This window comes from Polypterus senegalus, chromosome 9 (genome assembly GCF_016835505.1).
Source record: "Polypterus senegalus isolate Bchr_013 chromosome 9, ASM1683550v1, whole genome shotgun sequence".
Taxonomy (NCBI): Eukaryota; Metazoa; Chordata; class Cladistia; order Polypteriformes; family Polypteridae; genus Polypterus; species Polypterus senegalus.
Genome location: NC_053162.1, coordinates 59,181,091 through 59,207,403, shown reverse-complemented (window position 1 = coordinate 59,207,403; position 26,313 = coordinate 59,181,091). Strand labels below are relative to the sequence as shown.

The 26,313-nt window shown below is 36.1% G+C and overlaps 1 protein-coding gene across 4 annotated transcripts in view; it reads right to left on the bottom strand.

The window, feature by feature from the left end:
- Nucleotides 1–26,313, bottom strand: part of shcbp1 (SHC SH2-domain binding protein 1) — a 122,528-nt gene that overhangs the window by 5,939 nt on the left and 90,276 nt on the right. For all 4 annotated transcript variants that reach the window (XM_039763142.1, XM_039763145.1, XM_039763141.1 and 1 more), the window contains exons 6-10: nucleotides 22,646–22,879; nucleotides 22,335–22,512; nucleotides 20,834–20,954; nucleotides 16,866–16,997; nucleotides 7,907–8,025 (exon numbers count right to left, since the gene is read on the bottom strand). In XM_039763142.1, the coding sequence (XP_039619076.1) occupies nucleotides 7,907–8,025; nucleotides 16,866–16,997; nucleotides 20,834–20,954; nucleotides 22,335–22,512; nucleotides 22,646–22,879 (784 nt within the window). The remainder of the gene's footprint in view (nucleotides 1–7,906; nucleotides 8,026–16,865; nucleotides 16,998–20,833; nucleotides 20,955–22,334; nucleotides 22,513–22,645; nucleotides 22,880–26,313) is intronic.

Sequence of the window (26,313 nt, the reverse complement as noted above, 5' to 3'; positions counted from 1 at the left end):
TTGTATGAAAATGTGCTATATAAATAAATGTTGTATTTTACAGGAAGTAATTAATTTTTTCTCCAAAAATGATATTTATGAGCTAAATGCAGATTAAAGTAAACACTGGATCATTGTAGGGCTATGACTGTGGTGGGTTTGTTGCATATGCCCATTTCCACTCTCACATCGCGTTGTATAAAAGCTAAACTTGCCGTAAAGCCATGCACATTTTCATGCCAGCTCAATCCCTGGCGTATGCAAGTTCTCCGTACAGTTCTGCAAGCTGTTTGGGCCCATTGTCAAAGCAGTGCTATTGTTCCGGTGTGGTTTCCATTTATTTTTTTGATTCACATCCCTGATGCGGCTTTATCAAATACAATGAAATTCACCACATATCGTTTATTAGTTTAAGGCATCTGATTGTAATCAACCCATAACCAAATAATGGTGCACAGAATGGCCAAACTATTCCAGATACTATAGCTGCTTTAGCGTTGTCACTGTCAGTGCACCACTCAGATTATTTAACCCACTGTATCCGAGTGTGAAATCACAGCTGTAAAGCAGCTGATCAGATTAATCGGGATACAGCACCAAGCGCACACAGTCTCAGCAATGTGCACAGTCTATTTGAACATCTCCCATACAGTACAGCAAACGCTTCAGAGCCTTTCCTGTAGGGACTTCACGCTGCAAATGAACTGTAAAAAAAAAAAAAACTAATGCAACAATCTATTATGATATGTACAAGGTGCAACTGAAGTCATTGATGAAATTCAGTAAATCACTGAGCCAACTGCGCTTGAACTGGCAGCACGCAAACACACAGAGGTAAACGCTGATGATTGCAGGTTCGTCTAGTGCAGCGGCTGAATCCCAGAGAGTGTTGCTGCAGTTCTGCTGGGGCTGGCAGTGGTCATGAGCTGGCTGCTCAACAAATGTATGGCACTGACTGATCAGCCCTGGCGTGCTGGCCAATTGCTCTGTGAAGCGCCTATAGGCAGTTATGGCATTCAATGAATGTACATCACTGAATATACTTGGCCCCTGCATGCTGACAAATTGCTCTGAGACACAACTACAGCTGGTTGCAGCATTCAATGAACATACATTGCCAAATATACTCGGCTCCGGCGTGCTGGAAAATTGCACTGAGAAACAACTTTAGCCAGTTGTGGAGTTCAATTAATGTATGTCACCGCATATATTCAGCTTTGGCGTGCTTCCAAATTGTACTGGAAACCAACTCTAGCCGATTCCGCCGGTTTAAGTGAATATAATTTCAGTTATGTTTGCCAATGTGTTTGGAGCTATAGTAAACGAGTGAATAAGAGTAGCTGAGCCATCCTAGTTTTTTTTTTTCTTCTTTTATCGTACAATATTTGAGTTCATATGAATAGTAAACCATCTCTAACTAACGTTAGGCAACTTGTGTTTTGGAGTATATCAGTAATTAGCTTGTTACATATTTTAGTCCACTTTTTTATTTTGGCATAATATAGTACATGATGTGATAAACTACAACACTTTTCCTTTAAACTGTGATGATTAAAACATCTTTGTCTGCAAAATCATTGTTGTGTATTCCTGCTACCTCTACTCCATCCGAGTATCTCTTCTCAGCAGCTGGGAACATTGTCTCAAAAGAAGAGAGGCAACCTCACACCATAGCATGTTGAAATGCTCACGTTCCTACACTCCAATCAGGAATATATGAACTGAATCTTTTATAAACTGTACATTATTGTTTTATTTTATTTGAACTGAAGCTTTATTTAAACTTTTGGACTTTAAGACACACCAGTGACCATTTTTGGTTAAGTTAAATGCACTTTTTTTGTTTAAAGACTATGTGCACTTTAGTCTGTATTGTTTAATGTATTTCTTTTTTATTGTGATGGTCACGCTAATATAAAATATATTATTTTTTTCAAATTCATATGTTTCACTGGTTATTTTAATTTGATTATTATTAATTTTAATTGTGTTAATGCAGAGACATCAGGGTGACATTCACAAGTGAAAGTGAACAGACATGAGCAGATGAGGTAAGACATGCACTGGAGCCCAGAACAGGATATACAACCACAGGTCACAGGCATCAAAATAGTCACACATGAAATAATCATGACTAATCGACTAATTAAAAGAAAAAAAAAAAAAATGATAGATTAGTCAACTACCAAAATAATCATTAGTTGCAGCCCTAGTTAACACACACAGAATGTCACATAAAATCATTTAAGTTGGAGATGCATTTGTTAATCGTTTTCAATGGGAGCTGTTTCGCTGGTGTCAATTTTTTGGCAGCTATCCCTTCTAATGTTGCATTTATTTAGACTGGAATACATATTAGCCAACCAATCACTAATTTATCTTTGAAAAGAGTCTTGCTTCAGAAGCATCACACACTTTTTTTTTTTCTTTTATTTCTTCTAATATAACTCACATTTATATGGCTTAGTTGTAGCAGCCAAAGACTGGAATTAGCAGTTGCTTTTCTTTTTCAAAAACAATCAGTGGTCATCTTGTAAGTGACTAATATTTTACAGATTTTGTAAGACAATGAAGTACTCTTCCCATTGGTTGAGGAAACCACCATTTGGCGATCTGACAGCAGACTTTAGTAACACAACTTATCATTTTAAACCACTAATTAACAAGCACTCTACTTTCCTTTTGCTCATATTTTTTGTGGAAGCAGTGTTAAGCTGCAAAGAACAGTGAATATGAGAAAATAAAATCTGAGAGCAGTGTAACTTCCATGTATTTTAAATGTTTGGTGACTTAGATAAACAGAGTACTTGTCTAAATTCAGTAAATTGCTCCATGAGTTTAAATGAAACAGATGGCTCACTGATAGCCTTGAGTGGTGAATGTGGGGCTTGTAGTCAACTTTCATTTAAGCAGTTTGTTATTTTCATTTGATTGTGTATAGTACATTAGTAGATCACCATCAAATGTCACATGTATCAGACATATTCCATATTGGTCTCAGACAGTTTGTAACAGATATATTTCTTTAAAAAAATTGGTGGTTTTATTTTTCTGGTTTTCACATATCATTTGTTAGTATGCCTTTTTTAAAAAAATGAGAAGTTCCTAAAGTTTAATTTTGGCTAATTGTAAAAAGTGTGGACAGAGGTGATGTTCATTTCCAGAATGCCTGTACCTATAAGCATAGTAATGCCAATTAATTAATTTTATGAACCTATTTCATTCAGCACTGGCTGACAGCAAGCTAGAAAATGTTATGGAAGCAACATGCAAACGCAGGAACAAGTCAGACTATGCCCATAGGTTGTATTTGTAAAATAAAGAAAATTTACAGCAAGGAAATGTATAGCAACCTTAACAATGAGATCAGTAATATCAAATGCTTTTGCCATATGAGCTGTACAGCAAATTAATCACTGAAGAAAGGATGCATAATATAAAAAAAAAACACACAAATGTTTCACTAAGACTTGCATACCAACATTATTAAAAAGTCACTTTGGTTCAAGACATATTCATGTATTTTTTTTGTCAAAAGCAATACTGAACACTAGATTACAGCGCCTATGACTTCTTAAAGATAGATTTTTTATTTTCTTTGAAAGCATGCTTATTGGCTATAAAAAGGCAATAATAAGCCCCGCATTACAACACACATTATATGTAATAGGTTAGTTTCATTGTTATGGAGCAACCTTTCCAAGGGAGCGTCCTAAAACCCTTGAAGAGTGAAGCATGACCGTACATTTTAAAGTTGGCATTTTCAAACAGCAGGAGAGTACAGGAAAAGGCCATGTTTTGTAATGTGTTTTGTCTGCAACAGCAGTTGCATAAGCGAGTGACAGAGAAAGAAAATGCACTTTAATCCATTTGTGTAATGGGCAAAACAATTTACTTCTTTATGCAATTTGATGATTCTAATCATTTGCAACACATGTAACACTAATAACATTTTGGCCAAACTTCATAATTGATGTTATCTTGGACTTTATTTAATTTAATAAAAAAAAGGTTGTGTGTTAGTGATGCAGATTTAAAGTTACATATGGGAGGTAAGGGTGTAGTATCTACAGGGTGGGCCATTTATATGGATACACCTTAATAAAATGGGAATGGTTGGTGATATTAACTTACTGTTTGTGGCACATTAGTATATGTGAGGGGGGAAACTTTTCAAGATGGGTGGTGACCATGGTGGCCATTTGGAAGTCGGCCATTTTGGATCCAACTTTTGTTTTTTCAATAGGAAGAGGGTCATGTGACACATCAAACTTATTGGGAATTTCACAATAAAAACAATGGTGTGCTTGGTTTTAACGTAACTTTATTCTTTCATGAGTTATTTACAAGTTTCTCTTTGTTTACAGCCATTGACATGTCGCAGAGGTTAACACGTGAGGAGCGGATAGAAATTGTGTTGATGTCTGGTGAACGCAGTAACCGGGTCATTGCAGCAGATTTCAATGCAAGACACCCTACGAGACCACCCATCTCTCATGCTACAGTTAGCAAACTGCTTGCTAAGTTTCGTGAAACTGGTTCAGTGTTGGATTTGCCAAAATGTGGACGCATGAAAACTGTCACTAATGAAGAAACATCAGTGGCTGTCCTAGCTTCATTCAGCAAGAGCCCACAGCGTAGCACTCGCCGCATGTCACTGGAGAGTGGCATTAGTCGAACATCCCTTCGGCGGATTTTAGCTACTCACAAATGGCACCCTTACAAACTCCAGCTACTGCAGCATCTCAACGAGGATGACCCAGATCGGCGCACTGAATTTGCAGAATGGGCAAAACAAAAATTGGAACAGGACCCTCAGTTTACGCAGAAGATTTTGTTCAGTGATAAGGCAAACTTTTATGTGAATGGTGAAGTTAACAAACAAAACCACTGCTATTGGTCTGACACTAACCCACATTTGTTAGATCCCTCCAAGACTGTTGGAACAAAAAAATTGATGGTATGGTGTGGTATATGGGGTACAAAGATAGTGGGGCCATTCTTCATCAATGGAAACCTCAAGGATATGCGAAATTGCTACATGATGATGTGTTTCCCTTTTTATGCACTGAAGCTGGCATGTTCCCCGAGTTTTTCCAGCAAGATGGTGCACCACCACATTATGGGTGTCAGGTCCGAGCATTCCTAGATGAACAGTTTCCTGGAAAGTGGTTTGATCATCATGGTCCAGCTGAATGGCCCCCAAGGTCTCCCGATCTGACCCCCTTAGACTTTTATCTTTGGGGTCATCTGAAGGCAATTGTCTATGCTGTGAAGATAGGAGATGTGCAGCACCTGAAACTACGGATACTGGAAGCCTGTGCTAGCATTTCTCCTGCGGTGTTGCTATCAGTGTGTGAAGAGTGGGAGAAGAGGGTTGCATTGACAATCCAACACAATGGGCAGCACACTGAACACATTTTATAAGTGGTCAGAAACCTGTAAATAACTCATGAAAGAATAAAGTTACGTGAAAACCAAGCACACCATTGTTTTTCTTGTGAAATTCCTAATAAGTTTGATGTGTCACATGACCCTCTTCCTATTGAAAAAAAACAAAAGTTGGATCCAAAATGGCCAACTTCCAAATGGCCACCATGGTCACCACCCATCTTGAAAAGTTTCCCCCCTCACATATACTAATGTGCCACAAACAGGAAGTTAATATCACCAACCATTCCCATTTTATTAAGGTATATCCATATAAATGGCCCACCCTGTACTATAGCTGTTATGAATTTTTAATTATATGGTGATATAGTTTTTTTGCCACTCCAAGCTATCCATTGGCTGCGTGGGTGTTACTTATTATTGGGCTGTATTTCCCAACACAATGCATTTGTTTTCTAGGATGAAGTTTTGGAAGAGAAAAAATACTGAAAGCTTTATGAATTGGGCATACTAGGAGCACTAGGTTTGCACAGGATTGGTTACCTTGAAAAGAAAAAGCAAGCAACAATGGTAAAAGCAAACTCTACCTATGTGTTGATATGGGAAGCTATGGGTCAACAGGAGCAGTAATTATTTAAGATGGATAGGGTGTCACAGAAATTGGACACTAAGGGTAACAGAAGAGTTAAACTGGTCAGGCAAGAAGTTAAGATAGTTTTCATCCATGCCAAAAGGTAGCAGCAGATAAGGCATTTCTGGCATAGATGCAACGCTACTCAGGACAGCATTGGTTCAACTACACATTAATTATTGATTTCATAAGTTTTAATGTGGACAAGATGACAAACCACTTAAGTAGATAGCACGGAACACATTCAGGGGTGCAGAAATCCAACGCCCGACTCGTCCGACACGGGTAAATTGACCTACGGACAAGCATGTTTTTGTGGTTTCAGTTTCCCGCGGACAAGGGCAATTTTCAGAAGAAAAAAAAAAATTATATGTGCTGTGCAGGGCACATTTTTGCCTCTACTTTCAAATTTTAAACATTTGGGTACATACTTCGTGCGGAAACAGCCTACTTAGGTATGTTCTTCATGTCTCAAATTGGTTTTCAATATTGTTTACAAAATGACGACTGATTTTTCAAAGGGGAAGCACTCTTACGGTCTTACATAAGTATTTTACCCTACTATTTACGCGCTTGGAGATGCAGTCATTTTTTTTCATGCCGACATTACGATGTAATCTGATTTTTCATTATAATCGATAACTTTTATATATTATTGATAAAATTCATTGTTTCTATATAAAAATCTGGTCATTTTACTTAGAATGCAAATGTTTTCATCAAATAACAAAGCTTGTTAGGCACTTAATCTTTCCAGAAATTTGCGATTTTGCGTAGGTTGTGATATATTGAGGAGTTAAGAAATTTATTGCGTGACAACATCAATTCTGATGAGCTGTCTATAGATCGTTTTTGATTAGAGAATTTTTCATACAAAACAAGTTGGTTTTGCGCTGTCATTTTATTAAAAATAAAGAAGAAAACATTCTAACGTTTTCCAAATGTTATGAAATATCAATAAAAATCTTCACTTAGACGTGGTTATTGTTTCTCCGACAACATCGGTAATATTTACTTCAGTCAATCAGTCCAGGAACCATGCAGTTCAGCTCAAGCAGAAATGAACAGCATTCAGCCCATGCTGTCTGAGATAGTAAAGATTCTTGGGGGAAAAGATGTTGCAAGACAAAAGCTGAAGAACATAGCAGAAAATGAATCAGGACAGTGTTCTGTTATGTAACTAATATGTGAAACAGAACTAGTATAGCTATAATGAGGGCATTGTTTATTAGTGAGTTAAAATAATAAGGGAATCTTTTATATAATAATATTCTAGAGAAAGGTGGCAAAATACTACTCCCTGAAAGAACTTTTTTCAGTTTTAAAATGGAAGGCAGTTTTGGTATCAATATAAGAGATCAGAAAAAATAAACTATTTTTCACTTTTGTTATTTGTTTATGGGCAAGTGAATTTAACTGGCGGACAAGTGGACTTTCTAAGTTTACTTGTCCATGGACAAGTAGAATTAAATTAGATTTCCACACCCCTGACATTATATATTTAAAAGGTCTCATAGGAAATTATGTAATAGGATTTCTTTTGTGTCATCTTTATTGTGATAATTTTATTCACTTTATACTTATTTCACCATATGTGTTTCATTTAATAAAATGATTACATCAATTTATTTTTGGAGCGCTTCAGTTTTGTAATATGGGTGGAATCTATTGGTGCAATCCCTACACAAAATCTATAAACAGATCAAACTGACATTTAAATATGACATGTACTGTATACACTAGTATATTAGCTCACATTATAAAACTCAAATGTCAGCACCACTTTATATGCACATCATAAGAAAAGAACATACTAATTACTTTCAGATTCGTTGGAAATGGCCAAACTTACTTTCATAGAATCTTAAATTGCAATGACTTTCATATTGGAAAAAAAATCCTTACTTTTGCTCCATACAAGTCACAAATGTTCATAAAGAGCTCTGCTGAAGATCGTACGATAACTCCTGTAGTTTCGCACTGAAGAACGCAATTTTCCATGGTAGTCTTTCCCTGACGTATACCTTAAAAAATTAGGATACAGAAATATAAAGCTAAAGAAAAAACAAGCCATCAATTATAGTACAAGAACAGGGAAATTAGGAAAACACATTTATTAATTAATTAATGGTTAACATAAATGTAAGCTTTTTATTTGGATTCTGATATTTCCAAATTTCAAAGATACGTATGGTATTTTTTAAGTTGTTTCTTTACAATCATTTTATATATTAATTTAGAACACAACTTCATGTGGAAAAGTTAAGCATTTTTTATAAATTATTTAAAAAAATGGAGATGAAAGTTCAAGAGTGCAGAATATGAAAACAAAAGCCTTTAAATATTTCAAATACGTCCATTCTGAAGCAGTAAAGGTTAAGAAATTATGCCTTTAATGTTTCTGACTGACTGACTGTTTCTGAGGTAAGCTAGTGACAACAAAAGTAAACCAGTCTAGAAGTAATACATTCTTTTCACAGATTACTGGTACTATTTCCTTGTTGGAAAGGATACATTTCATTTTACTTGACTACTCACAGTTGTGGTCATAGGTGGAATTTTGACTGTTTCTGCTGGTGCAGCACCAATCTAAACTTGACCTACACCTCACAGTAGCATTAGGGTGCATATTTTGATCTTTATTTCTGTCCAGTTCTACTAAATCAACTATTAAATGTAGCAAGTGTCTGACATACACAGTCCAAACACTTTAGTACATTTTAAATTCCAGGACTCTGATTTTTCCATGACCAACCAACATAAGAAACCAGGACTACTTTAAACTCCAGGTATATATGAATATCAACAGGAACATTACATGAACCTAATAAGAACACATATGAATTCAAACACCTGGCCTACTCCATGTGACTAATGCATTCAGCTCACACCGCATTTCCCATACACTCCAGTGTTTTCTCAACCTCTAAAAGGTCCTGCGGCGCAGTTTTAACATATCAAGCTCATTGACGACCCACTATCAGCAAATGCAAACCACACAATTGGTCAAAACAAGCACAATCAGGGGTCCCTCTTGACGAAACAAGCTCACTTAGAAACAATTGTACAGCACTGCCGATTACTTACGTGGTCCAACCCATTCACGAATCAGTAATGGCCCACCTGCAGTAAATTGGTGAAAAACGTGTGTCGCAACCCAAAGGTTAAGGAACATTGGCTTACGCTAGCAATTCCACAGATATCTGTTTTTGTTCTTAAACATATTTCTCTATGCTTCAATATTCAATATTTCCCTTTCTTTTAAGAGTGTGTTCAGTGTTATTACATTTATTAACTTATTTTGGGACACTCCCGCTTTTACAGTAACAAGAAGAGCTGGCAAATTCAAAACCTGTTCCTTATATGTGATCTTTTTTTGGTAAATTCCCTCCCTCCATCTTTCACCCCTGTCTCTGACAACTTTTTCTTTTAAGCTTTTTGGCACTATGTGTGAAAGCTGTATGGTACATATCCAATACCACCTGAAAACATTTCTACAAACTTAATTATTTAATGTACTGTATATATTTTCTAGCAACAGTGCACTCACCTGGTAACATCTTAAAAATGTTCCTAAGTTTTAGTTTCACTTTCCTATTCTAATATTTTGTTGCTTTGTATTTTTTCTTCTTATACATTCATACACACACTTTCCAAGCATGTTGATTGAGTCATTATAATCAAAATATGACATTTTCAGACCATTTCATCTTTAGTTTTCAGCTAAGCTGATTAATCATTGCAATATTCACCTGAACAATCAACTATCAATATATTCATCTATTGCAGCGCTACTCATTATAAACACAATAGGTTTTAATACCATAGCCTAATTGTTGATTTCTGCCATTATATACAGTATGTTATGAGTGCTTAAAACATAGCTCGACAGTAACAGTCTGCAATTTTCTGACAAAATGACAGATACAATCTGATAGAACCTGATGAAGAGGAGAGCTTCAACTGAGCCCCCTCCCATCAACCAGAAAAAAAGCACATGAACTCTGGTAACTCTGCTTAGGCATACTTTCTAAGGGAAAACATGGAGGATTCCAAAACATAGTAAGATTGCCAACTGCAGGAGAGCAGAATTGCAGGACATGGAGGAAAACAGTTGCGTGTTGTAGGGCATTGCTCAACTGATGTTGAGCTGGGCACCACGGGCCGTCTTCGATGGTGGGAGAGATCCTCGTGTCCGAATTGGTTAACTATCACCCACATCAAGCTGGGCAGCCCCCAGCCAGTAAGGTGTTGGCCCGCCACGGTCTGTCTGCTTTAGTGGGTGCCTGGAGCTCAGAGTTTTGCTCAACAAGCAGATTGTTAACGATGCTGCAGGAAAATATCACTGGAAAAAGCTTACGTTTTTTGCATCTCAAGTTGAAACATGCGAACAATGTGCACTGCACTAATGACTTGAAAAGAATCGAGGATGCTCAAAAGACCACAGTATTTGATCGTGAGCTGCACAGACTGCATGTTGACATAGCAGCACTGTAGGAAACAAGGCTACCAGACAGTGGATCCCTGAAGGAAGAGCATAATACCTTCTTCTGGCAGCGGAAAGGTGTTGAGGAAGCCAATGAACAAGGAATTAGTTTTGTTGTCAGGAACACCCTGCTCCACATGAATCAATCTCCAACGGATGGCACAGAAATAGATCTCATCCTACTCCTCTTCACATCAGCAGGTATTGTATAGATGCACACAAGGTTTACGTCAACCCTAAAAGCCACTTACAAAGTCAAAGAATAGTTCAATGAACACTTAGATAGTGTCATTAACAGAATCAAAATGTCAGAGCACATTTACCACTTGAGAGATTTCAGGGTGGGTCTAGATCGAGAATCCTGGCCAAGCACGTTAGGTCATCACAGCACAGGAAAAATGAATGAGAATAGCCAGAGGTTACTTCAGTTCTGACTATTGGCTTTAACTATCAGGCACTATCAGTCCATGTGTCAAATACTTATTTTTAGAACAAGGCATGTTGTAAAGCTTCCTGGAGACATCCAAGGACAAAGCACTGGCACCAGCTGGACTTCGTCATCAGCATATTCAATACCAGAGTTTACCACAGTACAGACTGTAATACTGACCATTCTCTGACTGTCTCAAAGGTAAAGCTCCAACAAAAGAAATTCCATCTTTCAAAGAAGAAATGTCAACCAAGAATTAACATCAGTAAGACCACTCTCACAGACAAAAACAATGAGTTCATAGAGAGGTTTGAAAAGTCCCTGGATAGTGACCAACAGCAGTTTGCAGAAGCAAGATGTAATTCCCTCCTAAACACCATCTACAGTGTTGCCATCATGATTTGTTGCAAGAAAAAGCGACATAATGCAGACTGGTTTGAGGCTAACATATTGGTATTTGAGCCTGTCATTGACCAAAGCAAAATAAACTCTTCGTCACTGAGCAAATGACTATTGGCTTTAACTATCAGGCAATATTCAGCTGGCATCGGACACTAGCAACATTTGGAGCATGTATGAAGACATTAAACAAGCAACCGGCAAACAAATGAAGAAGTATGAACTTCTGAAGTCTAATACAGGAGAGGTAAATCACAGAAAAAAACAAACAAATGGGTCAAACGCTATCTAGACCTGTACTCCACAGAAAACTCTATGTTAGACATCATTGAAAACCAGCCTGTCCTTGCCAACCGCATTTATCCAGAATCACTGTGGATCTTTCAGCCATAAAGCCACAAGGTTGACATGATCTTCTCTATACATCAGCTCCAAAATAATTCCCGAGAACAAGGCAAACCATTATACTGTACATTATATTTGTCGATCTGACCAAGGCTTTTGACCTCGTGAGTAGGACAGGTATATTTCAGCTGCTAAAAAAAAATAAATAAATAAATTATATATAAATAATTATATACATATACCACTACCACTGTACCTACCCTATGGTAGTAGCTTAGTATTATAACCTCCTTTCACGACGATACACAGGGTGTGGTCACCTACGATGGGGACATTTTTGACCCCTTCCCGATTAATAGAGGCATTTTCTTCTCCATACTATTAAACTTTGCAATCAATGACTCTGTTGAAGGCATCAATGTACATACCAGGAGTGACAGGAAGCTGTTTAACTTAGCTCGCATAAGGGCAAAAGACCAAGATCCACATAATCCTCATTAGAGGATTGCCATTTGCTGATGATGTGGCCCTGACTTCACATACTGAAGTGGCCCTCCATCAGCTGATCAACCATTTTGTAAACGCCTGCAGGGAGTTTGGGCAAACTACACGTAAAATTCTGTTACAACGAAATTTTCATTACAACGATTGTTTTTATGGTCCAGACAGTTTCCCCATATGACGCAAGTCTATAAAAATCTTGTTACTACGAAGTACATTCAGCAGATACTTTCATTACAACTAAGTGCCCAAAAAACCTTGAAATGCCTGAATGAATCATCCATAGAGCAGTTAGTTCTGTGGCCGCAGCTCAGTTGTGCAAAACGATTCCCCAAACAGAAATATTGCAATTTACTTTTTCTTTCTTTGAACTTTCTTTGTACTGTTTATTTTATATTTTTTGCCTTTTTTGTTTCCTGTGGTTTTCAGTGATACCTTTTGCTTATTGCTCTTCAATATTTTAAAAACATCCATTAGAAATTAACTCATTGTCATCCTTCTATAGAAACGGCAGACATGAAAAAATTATAACAGTTCATAAAAAAAAAAAAACTTTACATTTTTGCAGCTCTCGATTGTGGCAAGAAGAAAAAAAGACATTGCCAGTGAATTCGGAATTTCGCCATCAACGCTGTCAACTTTCTTGAAAGCGAGCAAAAAAAAGAAAAATCTCGGGTTGCAAACGTATGCGAACTGCTACATTTGACAATGTTGAAAAAGCTGTTTTTTTTTGTGGTTCAGTGATTCTCGTTCAAGAAACATTCCTATTAATGTGGCACTCATTCAAGAAAATGTGAGGTTTGTAAACTTTCTTATGGAGCTTTTCCACTGCATAGTATGGCACAGCACGGTTCAGTACAGCTCACCTTGGTTCGGCTCAGTTAGCGTTTCGACTGCAGTTTAGTACCGCTTTAAAGTGGGCGGGATTATTCACGTGTCGTTATAGTTGCGCCGCCTCTACTGCCGTGACATCATCGTAAACGCTCCACAAACAAACACACAACAATGGAGCATATCGACGGAATGGTGCTCTTCATTCTCGGCATGTGGATGCTTTTAACAGCAAGACGAAGGAGTTTGTTTCAAAAGAGGCTGATGGCAGCCAAAGAAAACTTTTTCATTCCGCGTCGCCCCATCCAGCTCCCGCTGGATCCGCTCCTCGGCTACCAAGGAGAGGAACGTCTGTACTTCCTCAATAGACCACGAAACAGCCATTATTGGTTAAAACAAAATGGTGCATCTGAACCTGGCTGTGCTAAAAATCTAGTGGGTCTGTTGTGTCTCGTGTCGCAAGTTCAGTGACGCAGTAATGACGATTTTCTCCGGCCAACCAGTGACCAGCAGAGTTTACACGTCACGTTTTGGTAACGGTTCGGCGCGCTTGGAACCTCGGCTGAGGTGGTACTAAAAAAAAGGACCTGGTACCAGGTACTGTTCCCAGTGGAAAGCCCCCCAAAAGTGAGCTGAACTGAACCGTGTCGTGCCGTACTATGCAGTGGAAAAGACCTCCCACAACTGGACAACACGCTGAAGAGTGACGCAAAGTGCGATCTCCACGTCTATGGAAGACTGTTTTGGGGTGCAAGACAGGGACTTATAGCGCAACCCCAATCTTTTATGATTTGCTTCTGTGTCACTTTAATGCAGCGCTATGAGCCTGTTGTTGCCCTGCCCCAGCAATACACAAACAATCTTCCACACACTCTGCAATCACACTTCAGGATGCACTTTAGCGTGTCGTTCCCGTTGGGTGGGGGTGGTTCTCAAAGGAGTTCAGAAACCTCACAATATGAAAAAGAAAAGGATGATTCGGCTCCTGATTGATAACTGTGCTGCCCACAACATGCTTCCACATTTAGATAATGTTTGCATTTAAATTCCTCCTACCCAATTGTACAGCAGTGCTTCAGCCATTGGATTTGGGCATCATTCGTACCCTGAAAGTGTATTATCGCAAAGAAATGCTGAGAAAATTTCTCGTCAGCATAACTTGTAGGCAGGAGGAGATTAAAATTAACGTGAAAGAAGCAATTGAAATGACTGCAAACACATGGGCGCAAGTTAAAGAATGTACTATAGTGACAAATACAGAATCTCATTACAACAAAATTTTTGTTACAACGAAATCTCTTTTAGTCCCCTGGGAGTTCATTGTAATGGAATTTTACCTGTATTAGCATTAAGACCACCAATGTCACGGGCCAGGACATCCCTGCTCCACCTTCGATTAGCATTGACAGCACAGTGCTTGAAGTCACAGATCACTTTACATACCTGGGTTCTTTGTTAAAATCGATAGGCGGATTGCCAGAACTGCCAGCGTAATGGCTAAACTGTGCAAGAGAGTGTGGACTAACAATCAGCTGACCCTGAACACCAAATTGAAGGTATACCAGGCATGTGCCCTCAGCAACCTGCTGTATGGCAGTTAATCCTTGACTTCTTATGCAAGGCAGGAAAATCGCCTAGAGAGCTTCCAACTTCACTGCCTACAACACATACTTAGTATTACATGGCAAGACAAAGTTACAAACACCGCTGTACTGAAGCAAGCTGACTCACAGAGCATGCATCTTCTCCTTGTTCACAGGCAAAAGAAGTGGCTGGCACCGAGTTGTTCAAGAAGGCATTAAGTGAGGCAAAGAAAGACGCAATAAGCAGCTACAGGAGAAGGCAACGCAGGAGGCAGACACAACAAACTCAGGCTACAATTTCAAAATCCAACCTCATATGCAGTATATGTTGAAGGGACTTCCATGTAAGGATCAGATTGCTGAGCCACTCCAGATGTTATACTCAACAGCACTAAGATAGACTAACCACGGGCGCAACCGTCATCTTCCAGAGATGGACAGATGCCTACTACAACTACTACTATAAAAGGTGCAAGAGTCTTTTAAGTGTACCCAAAATCTAGGAAAACGTGTAACAATGTGCACCACTGTACCTTCCTAATATAAAATAGAATACCAGAACAGTAAAAAGGTCTTGAAGACAGGAAGCATGAATTCACTAAAGCTTGTGTCCCACAGGCTTGATAAGAGGTAATTATCTCTTTCAAACTAAATTTTCCTTTCTCCCTTCAGCCCTGACCCTTTCTTGTTCACAGCCATTGCTACCAAATAAGCTCATAGATGGATTTTTCACTCCTTCCTCTTTGCATCTATGCAATTTTAAGGGGTAGGCTTACATATTAAATGCAAGTCACATACAAATCCACACAAAAAGACATTACCGTTAAGACATTAAGACATGAATACACCAAAACATTCTGCATTTCCATTTCTATGCATGTGTGTGCTTTTTTTTTTTTTAAGATACTTTGTACAGCGGCCCTGAAGCAATTTTCAGGTTAAGAGCCTTACTGAAGAACCCAGAGCAATTAGGGACTGGCACAGATATTAGAGCAGACATCACTACTCAACAACAACATTTATTTATATAGCACATTTCCATATAAATAATGTAGCTCAAAGTGCTTTACATGATGAAGAAAAGAGAAATAAAAGAAAAAGTAATTATTAAAATAAGACAACATTCATTAACATAGAATAATAGTAAGGTCCAATGGCCAAGTTCAAGTTCTGATCCAAACACTAGACCAAACCCTGCCATAACTATTGTGGGAAGCCAACACCGTTTAGTTTCAATTGGCATCCTTATGGCCAAGAAAAAAAAAAATAAATTAAGTTATATTAAACACTATGTTTGACACTGAAACACAACTGCCCTAAAAAAGCTAATGCAAAAATATCAGCAAGTTTTTTGTCACTTTGCCACATTCATTGCATTGGCAAAGGACATATGACATACAAGGCTACATTTTGTGGGGTATGTCAGAAGTCATCAAGTTCAACTGAAAGAAAGATTCACAAGGCTGTGAATATTTCAGCAAAAGGTGGTCTGCTGCCAATAAAAATCAAAAGCTCAAATGCACTCAATATTCTCTCCAGAAGAGACTACAGTGTCTCTGAAAAACAGGAAGTGACAGACTTATTTTTTCAGGAAGTCACACATTCCTCCAGGTCACAATACATTGCAGTAGTAGCAAGTTAATAAAGATTGATTCAAGAAGCTTTGTATACCTGCCAGATGCATCATGACTGAATGGGTTTTACGCTACAACTGGGCTTCAAACTAGTCCAGAAACACGATTAGACATGTTGGTTTTTCTCCTTATTGGCTACCTTTAGTTTTTCTTAAAATTATTATTATGAAATTGTTTAAGAAATCACCTAGGTCTTATTTACTGTTAGAAATAAACATATCCCCATAATTAAAAACGTTCACTGAAAAGTTATGTGATAGGTTAAAAAGTACATTAATTTTATTCAAATACAAATTAAGAGAAATAGTTCATATGCACATCACTGTTAGTGATATCACCTCTGTCCCATACACAGTGTGGTGAAATTTGTTGTCTTGTTTGTTAAAATGTTTTTAAAAAGTCAGTATTGCCTCATATTGCGACTCTTTTCTGACAAACTATAGGCTGTGCATGAATACTGTATAGACATTTTAAAGCTCAAGAGGTTGGATTTTTACATATTACTGTATATAAACATTTTCAACAAAACAGAATAATTTAAAAAACTGAGCAGAAACATTAATACAAGCATGTACATGTATTTTTAAGGTATACAGTAAGCAGTAATGCCGATTTAGTGTTAAAAAAAAAAAAATTTAACATTAGTTTTACTTACATAAGATGCCTTCAACAGCATCATGCTGAAGGAATTTCAAGTTGGATATCTTTACATTGTCACCTGTGCAATCTAGAAAGGTTTCACCTTTGCCCTTCTTTTCAATTACAACATCATCAGTTAATCCATAACCTAATAAAAACAGAATGACATTACTGTACATCTTCACACTGTAGCTCAATCTGTACTCAACAGATGGAGACATCTGATAGCAGAGTGCTTTGTTAAGATGAGTCTTATATTTTTACAAGTACTGTTGCCATAATCAATAAATGACATATTAGTGTGTTATAATCAAAATATGCTTTCCATCAAATATTTTAACAAGAATCTTAGACTATTCCTTTATGCAGAAATTTTCCAGATCATTAAAGTTCATATGTCTTCATTAATGAACTGTCCACTTCAAACCACAGGTATTCAAACAAGTTAAAAGAATAAAAGTATATAAAAATAAAATAAGCATTAAGAGGTTACTAAAAAAAAAAAAAAGACAACCTGCCCTTTAAATAAAAAGGAAAGAAAATATAGTTTGCAGTTTCGATGCCAGGCACTCAGCTGACATTGTTCCATCCTCTGTGGTTATAATGCATGCATGGTGGACAAAAGCCAATAAGTATTGCAAACATATTCATGTACACCACCCAGATGATGTAACAAGCCATTCCCAACAACTTTGTATTTTAGTTTGGGTCGGCATTCTTTATGTTGCTCACAAAGAAGGATCTTCTTCTGGTTTCCCATAAACCTGCCACTAACAGGCATGCAATCTATTACAATATCAATATGTCTTATATCATGAACTTTACATGTGTACTTTTAATAAGTGCATGTATAACAATCTATTAATTAGTGATAAGCAAAACATTGCTCAAAAGAGAATTTCACTTTTCTTTGCAAAAAATTTGAGAGACCGATTGTGTATTGCCACAAGTGAAAGTAGTGCCATTAACACATATTTTCATCTCATGTTAGTTGCCATTTTTAAATTAACTGTAAAACAGCACTCGGACAATTTAAAATTGCCTCACAGTAAAGCAGTGTGGCATTTTGGCATGACAATTCTGGTGGGGCTATACCAGACTTTTCCTTTATGTATGCAGGCTTCTCTTGTGTAAACGTTAACTAAACAAACTTAAAAACAAACAACTAAATTATAAATATTGTTACCTCTTTTTTGAACACCTAGCAAAACATGCATGTTCATAAACTTTTTCACACTGTGTGAAATAAATAAATAAATAATAAACACTATACATCATTTCTTTTTTATGTAGTGAGGGCATCTACTTTGTGTTCTTTTTCTATTTCTTCTGCGGCCCTGTACACAACACAAGCTTGCTCACTGTCCACACTCACACAATGAATGTCTGTTTTAATAAAAGGAAAAAAAAATATATTAAATGCATATGGAATGTCAGCACCTGGTCCGTTTTGACTGGCATCAGATTACAGTCATATCTTCTGACACTGTCATCAACTGACAAAATAGTAATTTAAATTATTGCTGCTTTGGGAAAAATGTCGTCTATAAACTTCCCAAAAAGAGACATTAAAAGGCCACAAGAACTTTGAAGGAATATGCAGACTAGATGCACTGCATGACTCCAGCTGCACACCCGATAGTGGCTCTAACTTCCTTGCAGCCAAGTAATCGCTGGTCCCCACGAGGCCAGCGATCAACTAATATATACAATTTTCTAACATATCTGCTTTTTCTGCAACAGAATTGTGTGCTTTTGTGAAAGAGGAGAATCACACTTCTGACTTCTTCTCAATGAAGAAGAAGTAGGCTCCTTGATGGCATTTTCAAATTTAGCATGGTCCACCACAGTGGTAGGGTTTAAATGCAAGTTACAGCTTAAAGTCAAGAAAAGAACAATGCACTCCTAATATTGATCTCTTTCCTTTTCTTTTGTTTTGTTTTGTTTGAAATTATGGTGACTGCCTTTAAAGGAGAAAATGGTACTGAGTTTTTCTAACCTTTTCGCTGGTGTATGTTGCCTGGCCTTGAGCTGGAAGTGCAAACATGCAAGTTTATATTTAATATTATATTTATTTTATATTTATATAAAAAAAAAAATCTTTCAAGACCTATCACTAAACAGAATGTTTACTTTGCACATGCACACAGACACCAAAGTGTACATAGAGCACTGCAGAAAACAGGCATGAACACAATTTCACATACTACAAACATCAATATTTAAAAAAAAAAAAAATTACTTTGAGCATAATGACAGAAAATGAGAAAAATTGCTTAAGAAAAAAAAAAAAACATACTGGTTGTTATAAATAATGGAATAATAAATGGAATTACTGAGGGAGGCTTAATACCTACTTAGCCTAACATCTGGTTGCACTGTGTCCCACTGGACCTAAATGCAAAAACACCACTGTAGAGAAGTATCAGAAAAGTAAATTCTGGGTCGTACAAATGAATAAATTAGCTTTTCAAGATCGGGTGAATTAGGAAATATTAAATTTGCAATATTTAATGAAGAGAATTTAGAAATTGATCATCTGACAACTAAATGTTTTAGTATTAACAAAGATTAAAAATACATTTTAAAGTTATATCTTAAATTTGACAAGGATTACCTTGTTATTTAAAGAATTACCACTCACTAAAATATACTCCTGGACTACACAGTAGTACTTCAGGATTAAGTGCTAAATTACTGTTTCATGTTCTCCATGACTTTTCCCTCTTACAATCCAGGGAAGTGGTTAAATGGTTACTTAATGTTAGCCTAAAATGAGCAAGGCATGGGCATTTTGAGAGTGTTTCCTGTGATGGGTTAGCACCGAGCCTGGTTGTGTATGATTTTGCCAGGATTATAATCTGACCACTGATACCCTGAAATTAATCAAATTCACTTGAAAATGGACAGAAATTCAATTGAGAAAGGTAGTGGAATTTTTGTTTTGTTCTTACATTCATAGCACAAGATATTGTATTTCCGTCCTCTTAGTTTTACATGTTAATATGAAACTGCTGAGGCCTCAGAGTGTTTATATCTTTCAGATTTATTGTGCACTTGCTCATATTAGACCCATGGAGGAGTATGGTACAGTGGATGATGAAGAGTTTTCTTTGGATTGTTATCATCTGGCATTTCATGTCACTGAATCAATCTATAATAACTTGCATCATAGTTCTCGAGCAGTACACACATACACTAAAAAACTGTGGTCATGCCAAACCATTAAGCTTTAGAAAACAAAATTTTATATAACTGAAACTATGATGGCCTTTTAGGAAGCCATCCCTATGCAAAGCTGCAAAATTTAAACAACCTGGTTGGTCTATAACCTTCAAATATGAAAGTGTACTGACTTTTTTGATATATTAAAGTTTTAAGATGTTTCATGTAAAACAGCTATTCAAATATAGAACTGATATTAATAAATATGCAGTCAAATAGCAAAAAATGTTCAATCACATAAAAAAGTACATTAATTATATGGATGACTTAACAATAACATTATGACAACATACTTAAAAAATGAATCGGACACAAAAAAGCACTGCTATGTTGTGTATTACTGACATTGTGAAAATATCCTTTTTTTTTTTTTTAAAGAAAAAAGTTTTTACTACTTTATATTGCCATTATTAACAACTTGAGATTTAATTAACTCACATATTTAAAAAAAATGTAAACACAAATTATAAAACTACATTGATCTAATCAAATTAACATATATTAATTACAAATGTTAAGTTCATGAAGTATTTGCATTACCCTCAAAACAAAAAACAGATTTAGGGTATGTAAAAATAACCTTGAGATGCTCTGGATTAACTACATTTTGGCTGTAACTGTACTATTCAGTTATGACAATGCTGTATTACAGAGTAGTAAATTATCACTAAAAGGGAATGTTATATTACTGAATCTAAACTTTAAAACAAAGCATATTATTTAAAATAAACACCAAATGTTAGACATTCTGCATCTTACCTTCCAGCTCAACAGAATCAGGAATGCTGAAGGAACCATTCACAATGTAATGACCAGGGCATATGATAACAACATCCCCTTCATAACATGCATTTACTGCTGCAAGAGGATCACTGTGAAACTAAAGAAAAAATAAACAGAATGTCATAGTAGTTACAATGTTTTCTTCCACTTGTCACAGAATTATTGGTACATAGAAGAATAAAACAAAAAATCTTATTCAATCAAAATAGCTAGATGACAGTTGATACAGTAGTGCAGTGGTTAACAATAGTGCCTCATAGATTCAGAGTCTAGGGATTCTAGCCTAGTCATCATCTTGAAGGAGTTTACACATTCTGCACTTGTTTATGTGGAGTTTCTTCACTAATTTCAAAGACACGTACATTAGGTTAACAGATGACTTTTTATTGTGCCTACTTAATCAAATTATTGTGTGTGTGGGTGTGTGCGCGTGTGTATATGGGTGCACCCAGCAATGGACTAGAGCAGGGGTCGCCAAATCCGGTCCTGGAGGACCATCGTGGCTGCAGGTTTTCATTCTAACCCTTTTCTTAATGAGTGACCTGTTTTTGCTGCTAATTAACTTCTTTTGAACTAATTGTAATTGACTTGTTCTTGAAAACTCAGACCCCATTATTTTTGCTTAATTAACAGCCAAACAATGAGATGCAAATGTGCCAAAACAACTGCTGTCCATCATACAATATCGGAAAATAAAGAAAGGTGAAGGTCTCAGGATTGTCGATCTGCTCAAGTCCACAAAACATTTCAACAGTGCTGTTAGAAAGAGAAAATCAATTTCATAAATGTTTGCTAATGCACCATGAGAGCAGCAGCAAACTGCAGAATTAAAGAACAAGTTTAAACAACAACAAGAATCGGCTCCTAATTAAGCAGCTGCTTGGAGTGAAATTGGTTGGCGTTTGAGGCCCTGACTTAGTTGGTCTTCCGTTGCCTCCCTCACTACACATTTCATTTCTGTTTTGGTGTCATTTATGGAAAGGAATGAAGCAATTCAGGAGAGCAAATCTTAACAGAGAAGACAATTAAAATGAATTCATAAGAAGTTAATTAGCAACACAAACAGGGCATTCAATAAAAAAATAACTTTAGATATGTTTTTCCAGTACAATAAATTTAATTAAAAAAAGGTGCAATATTTTATTCATTCCATACTAGTATGATAATAAATTTGAAAAATGCAAAGAGTTTAACCTAATTAGAAGTATTAGATGCCTTTTAACCATATCAAAGCATAACACAAAGAGGACTCTAATAATTTAAGCTGTCTGTCAATTTATTTTTCATTAAAAAGGATGAGAAAAATAGTAGTCACCTATGTATGTAGTAGCAAAGGATGATTCCATCCACAACTACAATATATACAGTCAACAACATAAACAAGCTTCTTCTGACAGTTCAAGCTTTATCTTTTCTTGTAAATTCACCTAATAAAAACAATGGCTAAAAGACATTTACGACAATCCATCATTCATACCTGCAACTCAAACTCTTCTCCAGAAAAATCAGGGTACAATTTCTCCCTCATCAAGCACTGAAGCTGACAGACTGTCATTGACTTGGACACAATATGCACAACTTTATCCTTAGCTGGACGTGGTCCTTTTGACACTGTAGTCTGCAGACCAGAATTTACCTGATAACCTAAAACATATCTAGAAAAGAAGTACAGTAGAAGGATGTTTACAAACATAAAAACCAAATAAGATTGACTGCAACTTACACGACACTCGTTTCTCTGCAATACATGGTACTAAACACAAAAGCCTCTTTATAAAAAAAATATACCTTAACAAGGGATTCTCAATAATCTTCAGCTTCCTTTTCAAGCCTTCCATTGTTTCATACATTTTTAGTCCCTCTACCATTGAAATATTGTCCAATTCAGACTCAGAGTCACTGGTAGGCATACTGTTCCTCAAACTCATAAATTCTTCATATTTCTCTTTACATTGAGAAAGCAAAGTGTAATACTCTGCCACCAAGCCTGAAGGAACCCGATCTTCAAGAATATCATAGTACCTTAAAACATTAAAATATAATTTCATACCTTAGTAATACAACATTTATCACTTTGAAGATTATCACCTATCTATTATACACAAAGCTTTTAAAATCTCTATTCTTATTTCTTCTAGTTATTATAAACATTTTTACTTTAAAAGGGCACATTTAAGCTAAAAAGCTAACATTTTGGTAAACTGAAGAACGCTTCAGTGTGAAATTCTATTTTAAAAAACATCAAAAAATAGATTTACAATGTCAGCATACCACATGCACTTCAGAACAGTTAAACATTTCTGGGCTGGGCCAGTACATGGATGAGAGACTAACCAGGAAAAACTTTGGTTGCTACTGTAAAGGCCAGCTGGAAGCACTTACCCTGGGGTCTGCATATGAATCCCAATGCCCCAGTGCAGTAATGGGGACACAATGCTGTAAAAATGGCACATCTTCCAGATGAGACATAAAACTGAGATACCTGCACTCTGTGGTCATAAAAAAATCCCTGGGCGCCCTTTGTAAAGAGTACGGTGTATCAAAATTGTCTGGCTAAATTGCCCATCATGGCCTGTTAATTCTGACCCCCTAATCATCCCCATCTCTAATCTGCTAACTATCTGTCCTCCTTCACCACCTAACAGCGAATGTGTGGCAAATGTGCTGGCACAAGATGTCTACTGCTGCCAATGCTGCGCATTAGTGGTAGCTGAAGCTGCTAACCCCAGGCTATATAAAGCTCTTTGAGTAATGAGAAAATTCCTATATAAATGTGAAGAAATAGTTTATTAGTAGTAGTAGTTTAGGGAAATGTTATAAGCATCAATTAAGTCTGTGTTCAATTATTTACAAATGTGTCTGGTAGTTACAGAATACATTTTCTGGTCATGAAAACCAAGCGGATCATCACCCATGCATAGACAACCAAAAAACAGCACCAGTAAAAAAAATCTGCGTAAAGTGAGTTTTAATCTGTTTAATTTATTTTTTTATTAAAGTCAGCAGACAAAGGTATATTCTGTACTGCCAGACGTGTAATGGCTTGATGATTTTCATTAGATTCTAGAATAGTTGCTATTTATTTACTTGAAATCTGGAAGGCTACAGCCATCCTTGGGGAATGGCTAAACAGATTTCCTCATATCATAAAAATGACTTTCTGTAGACATGCTGCTGTAGTTTTAAAGAGAATTCAATCAAAAATGACTAAGCAGCCTTCTCTCCTTTGGCTTATTTTCCAAGTTTGTTTCATATTATGATGAAGACTATAATAAATACATTATTTTTAATGCCAGAGAAAACCTAATTTTATAAAACATGTAAAAGTAAATTTGATGTCATAACTAAAACAGCATACTTGGCATGACTGCATGAAAGTTAACCTTGTTAGGAACAATGTGTCCTTCACAACATTGATTTCTATACCCAAAATCACAATGAAACAAAAGGTTTAAAATAAATAAATAAATAAACATATCTAGAACAGTTATAACTATGTCAAAAAGATTGCATGGTCTATGTCATTAATTCAGGTATACCAAAATATCTAAATTTAAAACAATTGCAGTCTAATGCAAAAGTGATATATGTAAAAAGGGATTACTACATAGTACAAGAAAAAGAAAAATAAGATGTTTATATAATGTTAAAAGTCTTAACATTAGTCTCTATAAGCACTATGATCTTTATGGCCTCTACATCAGCTAAACCAACTTTGCAAGAGAATCAGGTAAGTCTGCAATTAAATTTAAAAAAGCTTTGCATTTTATGGACAGCTACTAAAAAAAGAATACTAGCAATACAATGCATTAGTGCAAATGGTACAACTTAATCAATTTGTATCTAGTGACATCTAGTGGGCAAAACATCAAAAGCAAGTTGAAGAAAAGGCCTTTAAGCATCTGAAATAATGTAAACAACTTAATTTGTCATTTATCAGCTTGTGCCTCAATACAATATTCCTGAACAATTCAAAAATCTGCTATAAAGGTGGGTTTTAATATCAGGTTAATAACTAAAGGGGAATATTTTTAGAGACAAATACAAAATATATTGATATATAAACCAAGCTGTTACGATTTTAAAACATTTATGTTTAAGCACATATACATATCATTGTTAAAAGGAAGCATTGGTTAACCTAAAAAAATGAAATTGAAATGTAGCATAAGAACTAACATGCTTTCAATAAAACAAAAGTTAAGAAAAAAAAAAAAAACACAACACAGCACACACTAGTTAAATAAATCAGACACAATATGGTTTCAGTCTGCTACTGAAATAGTAAATATGATTAACGTATCAGAATAAAACTAATATCATAAAAAAAATTGTAAGAAAAATAGTTTTGTTAAAATATTCACACATATTTCAATAAGCTATCAGGTAATATACAGTACATATCAAGTATTCTATAGCATTATGTTGCTCATGCTTCTTACAACAGACTTTCATTCACAGAGGTCTTCATCTTGCACTTTTTACCTGTGGGCTGAAAATAACTTTTTATATCAATACTGAATCATACAAAATATGGCCAGAAAATCAATACCGACAATAATTAAGTTGCACATCAATTTCACAGTAACATGGTATGGTTTATTAGGTTTCAACTGATTGCACAAAAGATATGTTGTGGATATATTAGCCTTGCTACAGTTACAAAAAAGTTATTTGTGTGTTGGGTATGAGCACATTTGTATTGAAGCCTTGGAAACTGACCACTACAAAGTGTTCTCCAATTAATGGGCAAAGTGATTTACATCCATGTACAGACATAGGCAAATTTGTTGGTACTCTTATATTATAGATCATTGACAAAGTGCTCTATGTCCCTAAAAAGCAAGGCAAGTGTGAAGAGAGATAAAGTATTGCTTAATCTACAAAGATATTTGAAAAATGCACACAATGAACACAATTCTGGTTCCCTAAAAAGTTCTCTAATCCAATTATTTATTATTTTTCTAATTAGCATTTTTCTTTAATTAGTAACATACAGTATGTCTCCAATTGTGTAATCAGTCATTCAGCCTAATTAAATGGAGAAAGGTAGTCACTCTACTGTTTGGTATCATTGTGTGTCCTACACTGAACATGGACCAGAGAAAGGAGAGAGTTGTCTGAGGAGATCAGAAAGAAAATTATAGACAGGCATGTTAAAGGCAAAGGTTGTAAGACCATCTCCAAGCAGAGAGAGGTTTTTGTGACAACAGTTGCCAATATTAATAGATTTAAGGTTCCTGGAACTTAGCCAACCACCCTGAATATGGTCACAAGAGGAAAATCGACACCAGAACAGGCAGAAGGATAGTGGAAATGGTGTACAAGGACAACTTCCAAAGAGATAAACGTTGAACTCCAAGGTCGTGTCTGATCACACCATCTGTCACCTTTTGAGTAACAGTGGGCTCAATGGAAGAATACCCTGGTAGACTTCAATGTTGAAAGAAAGATAT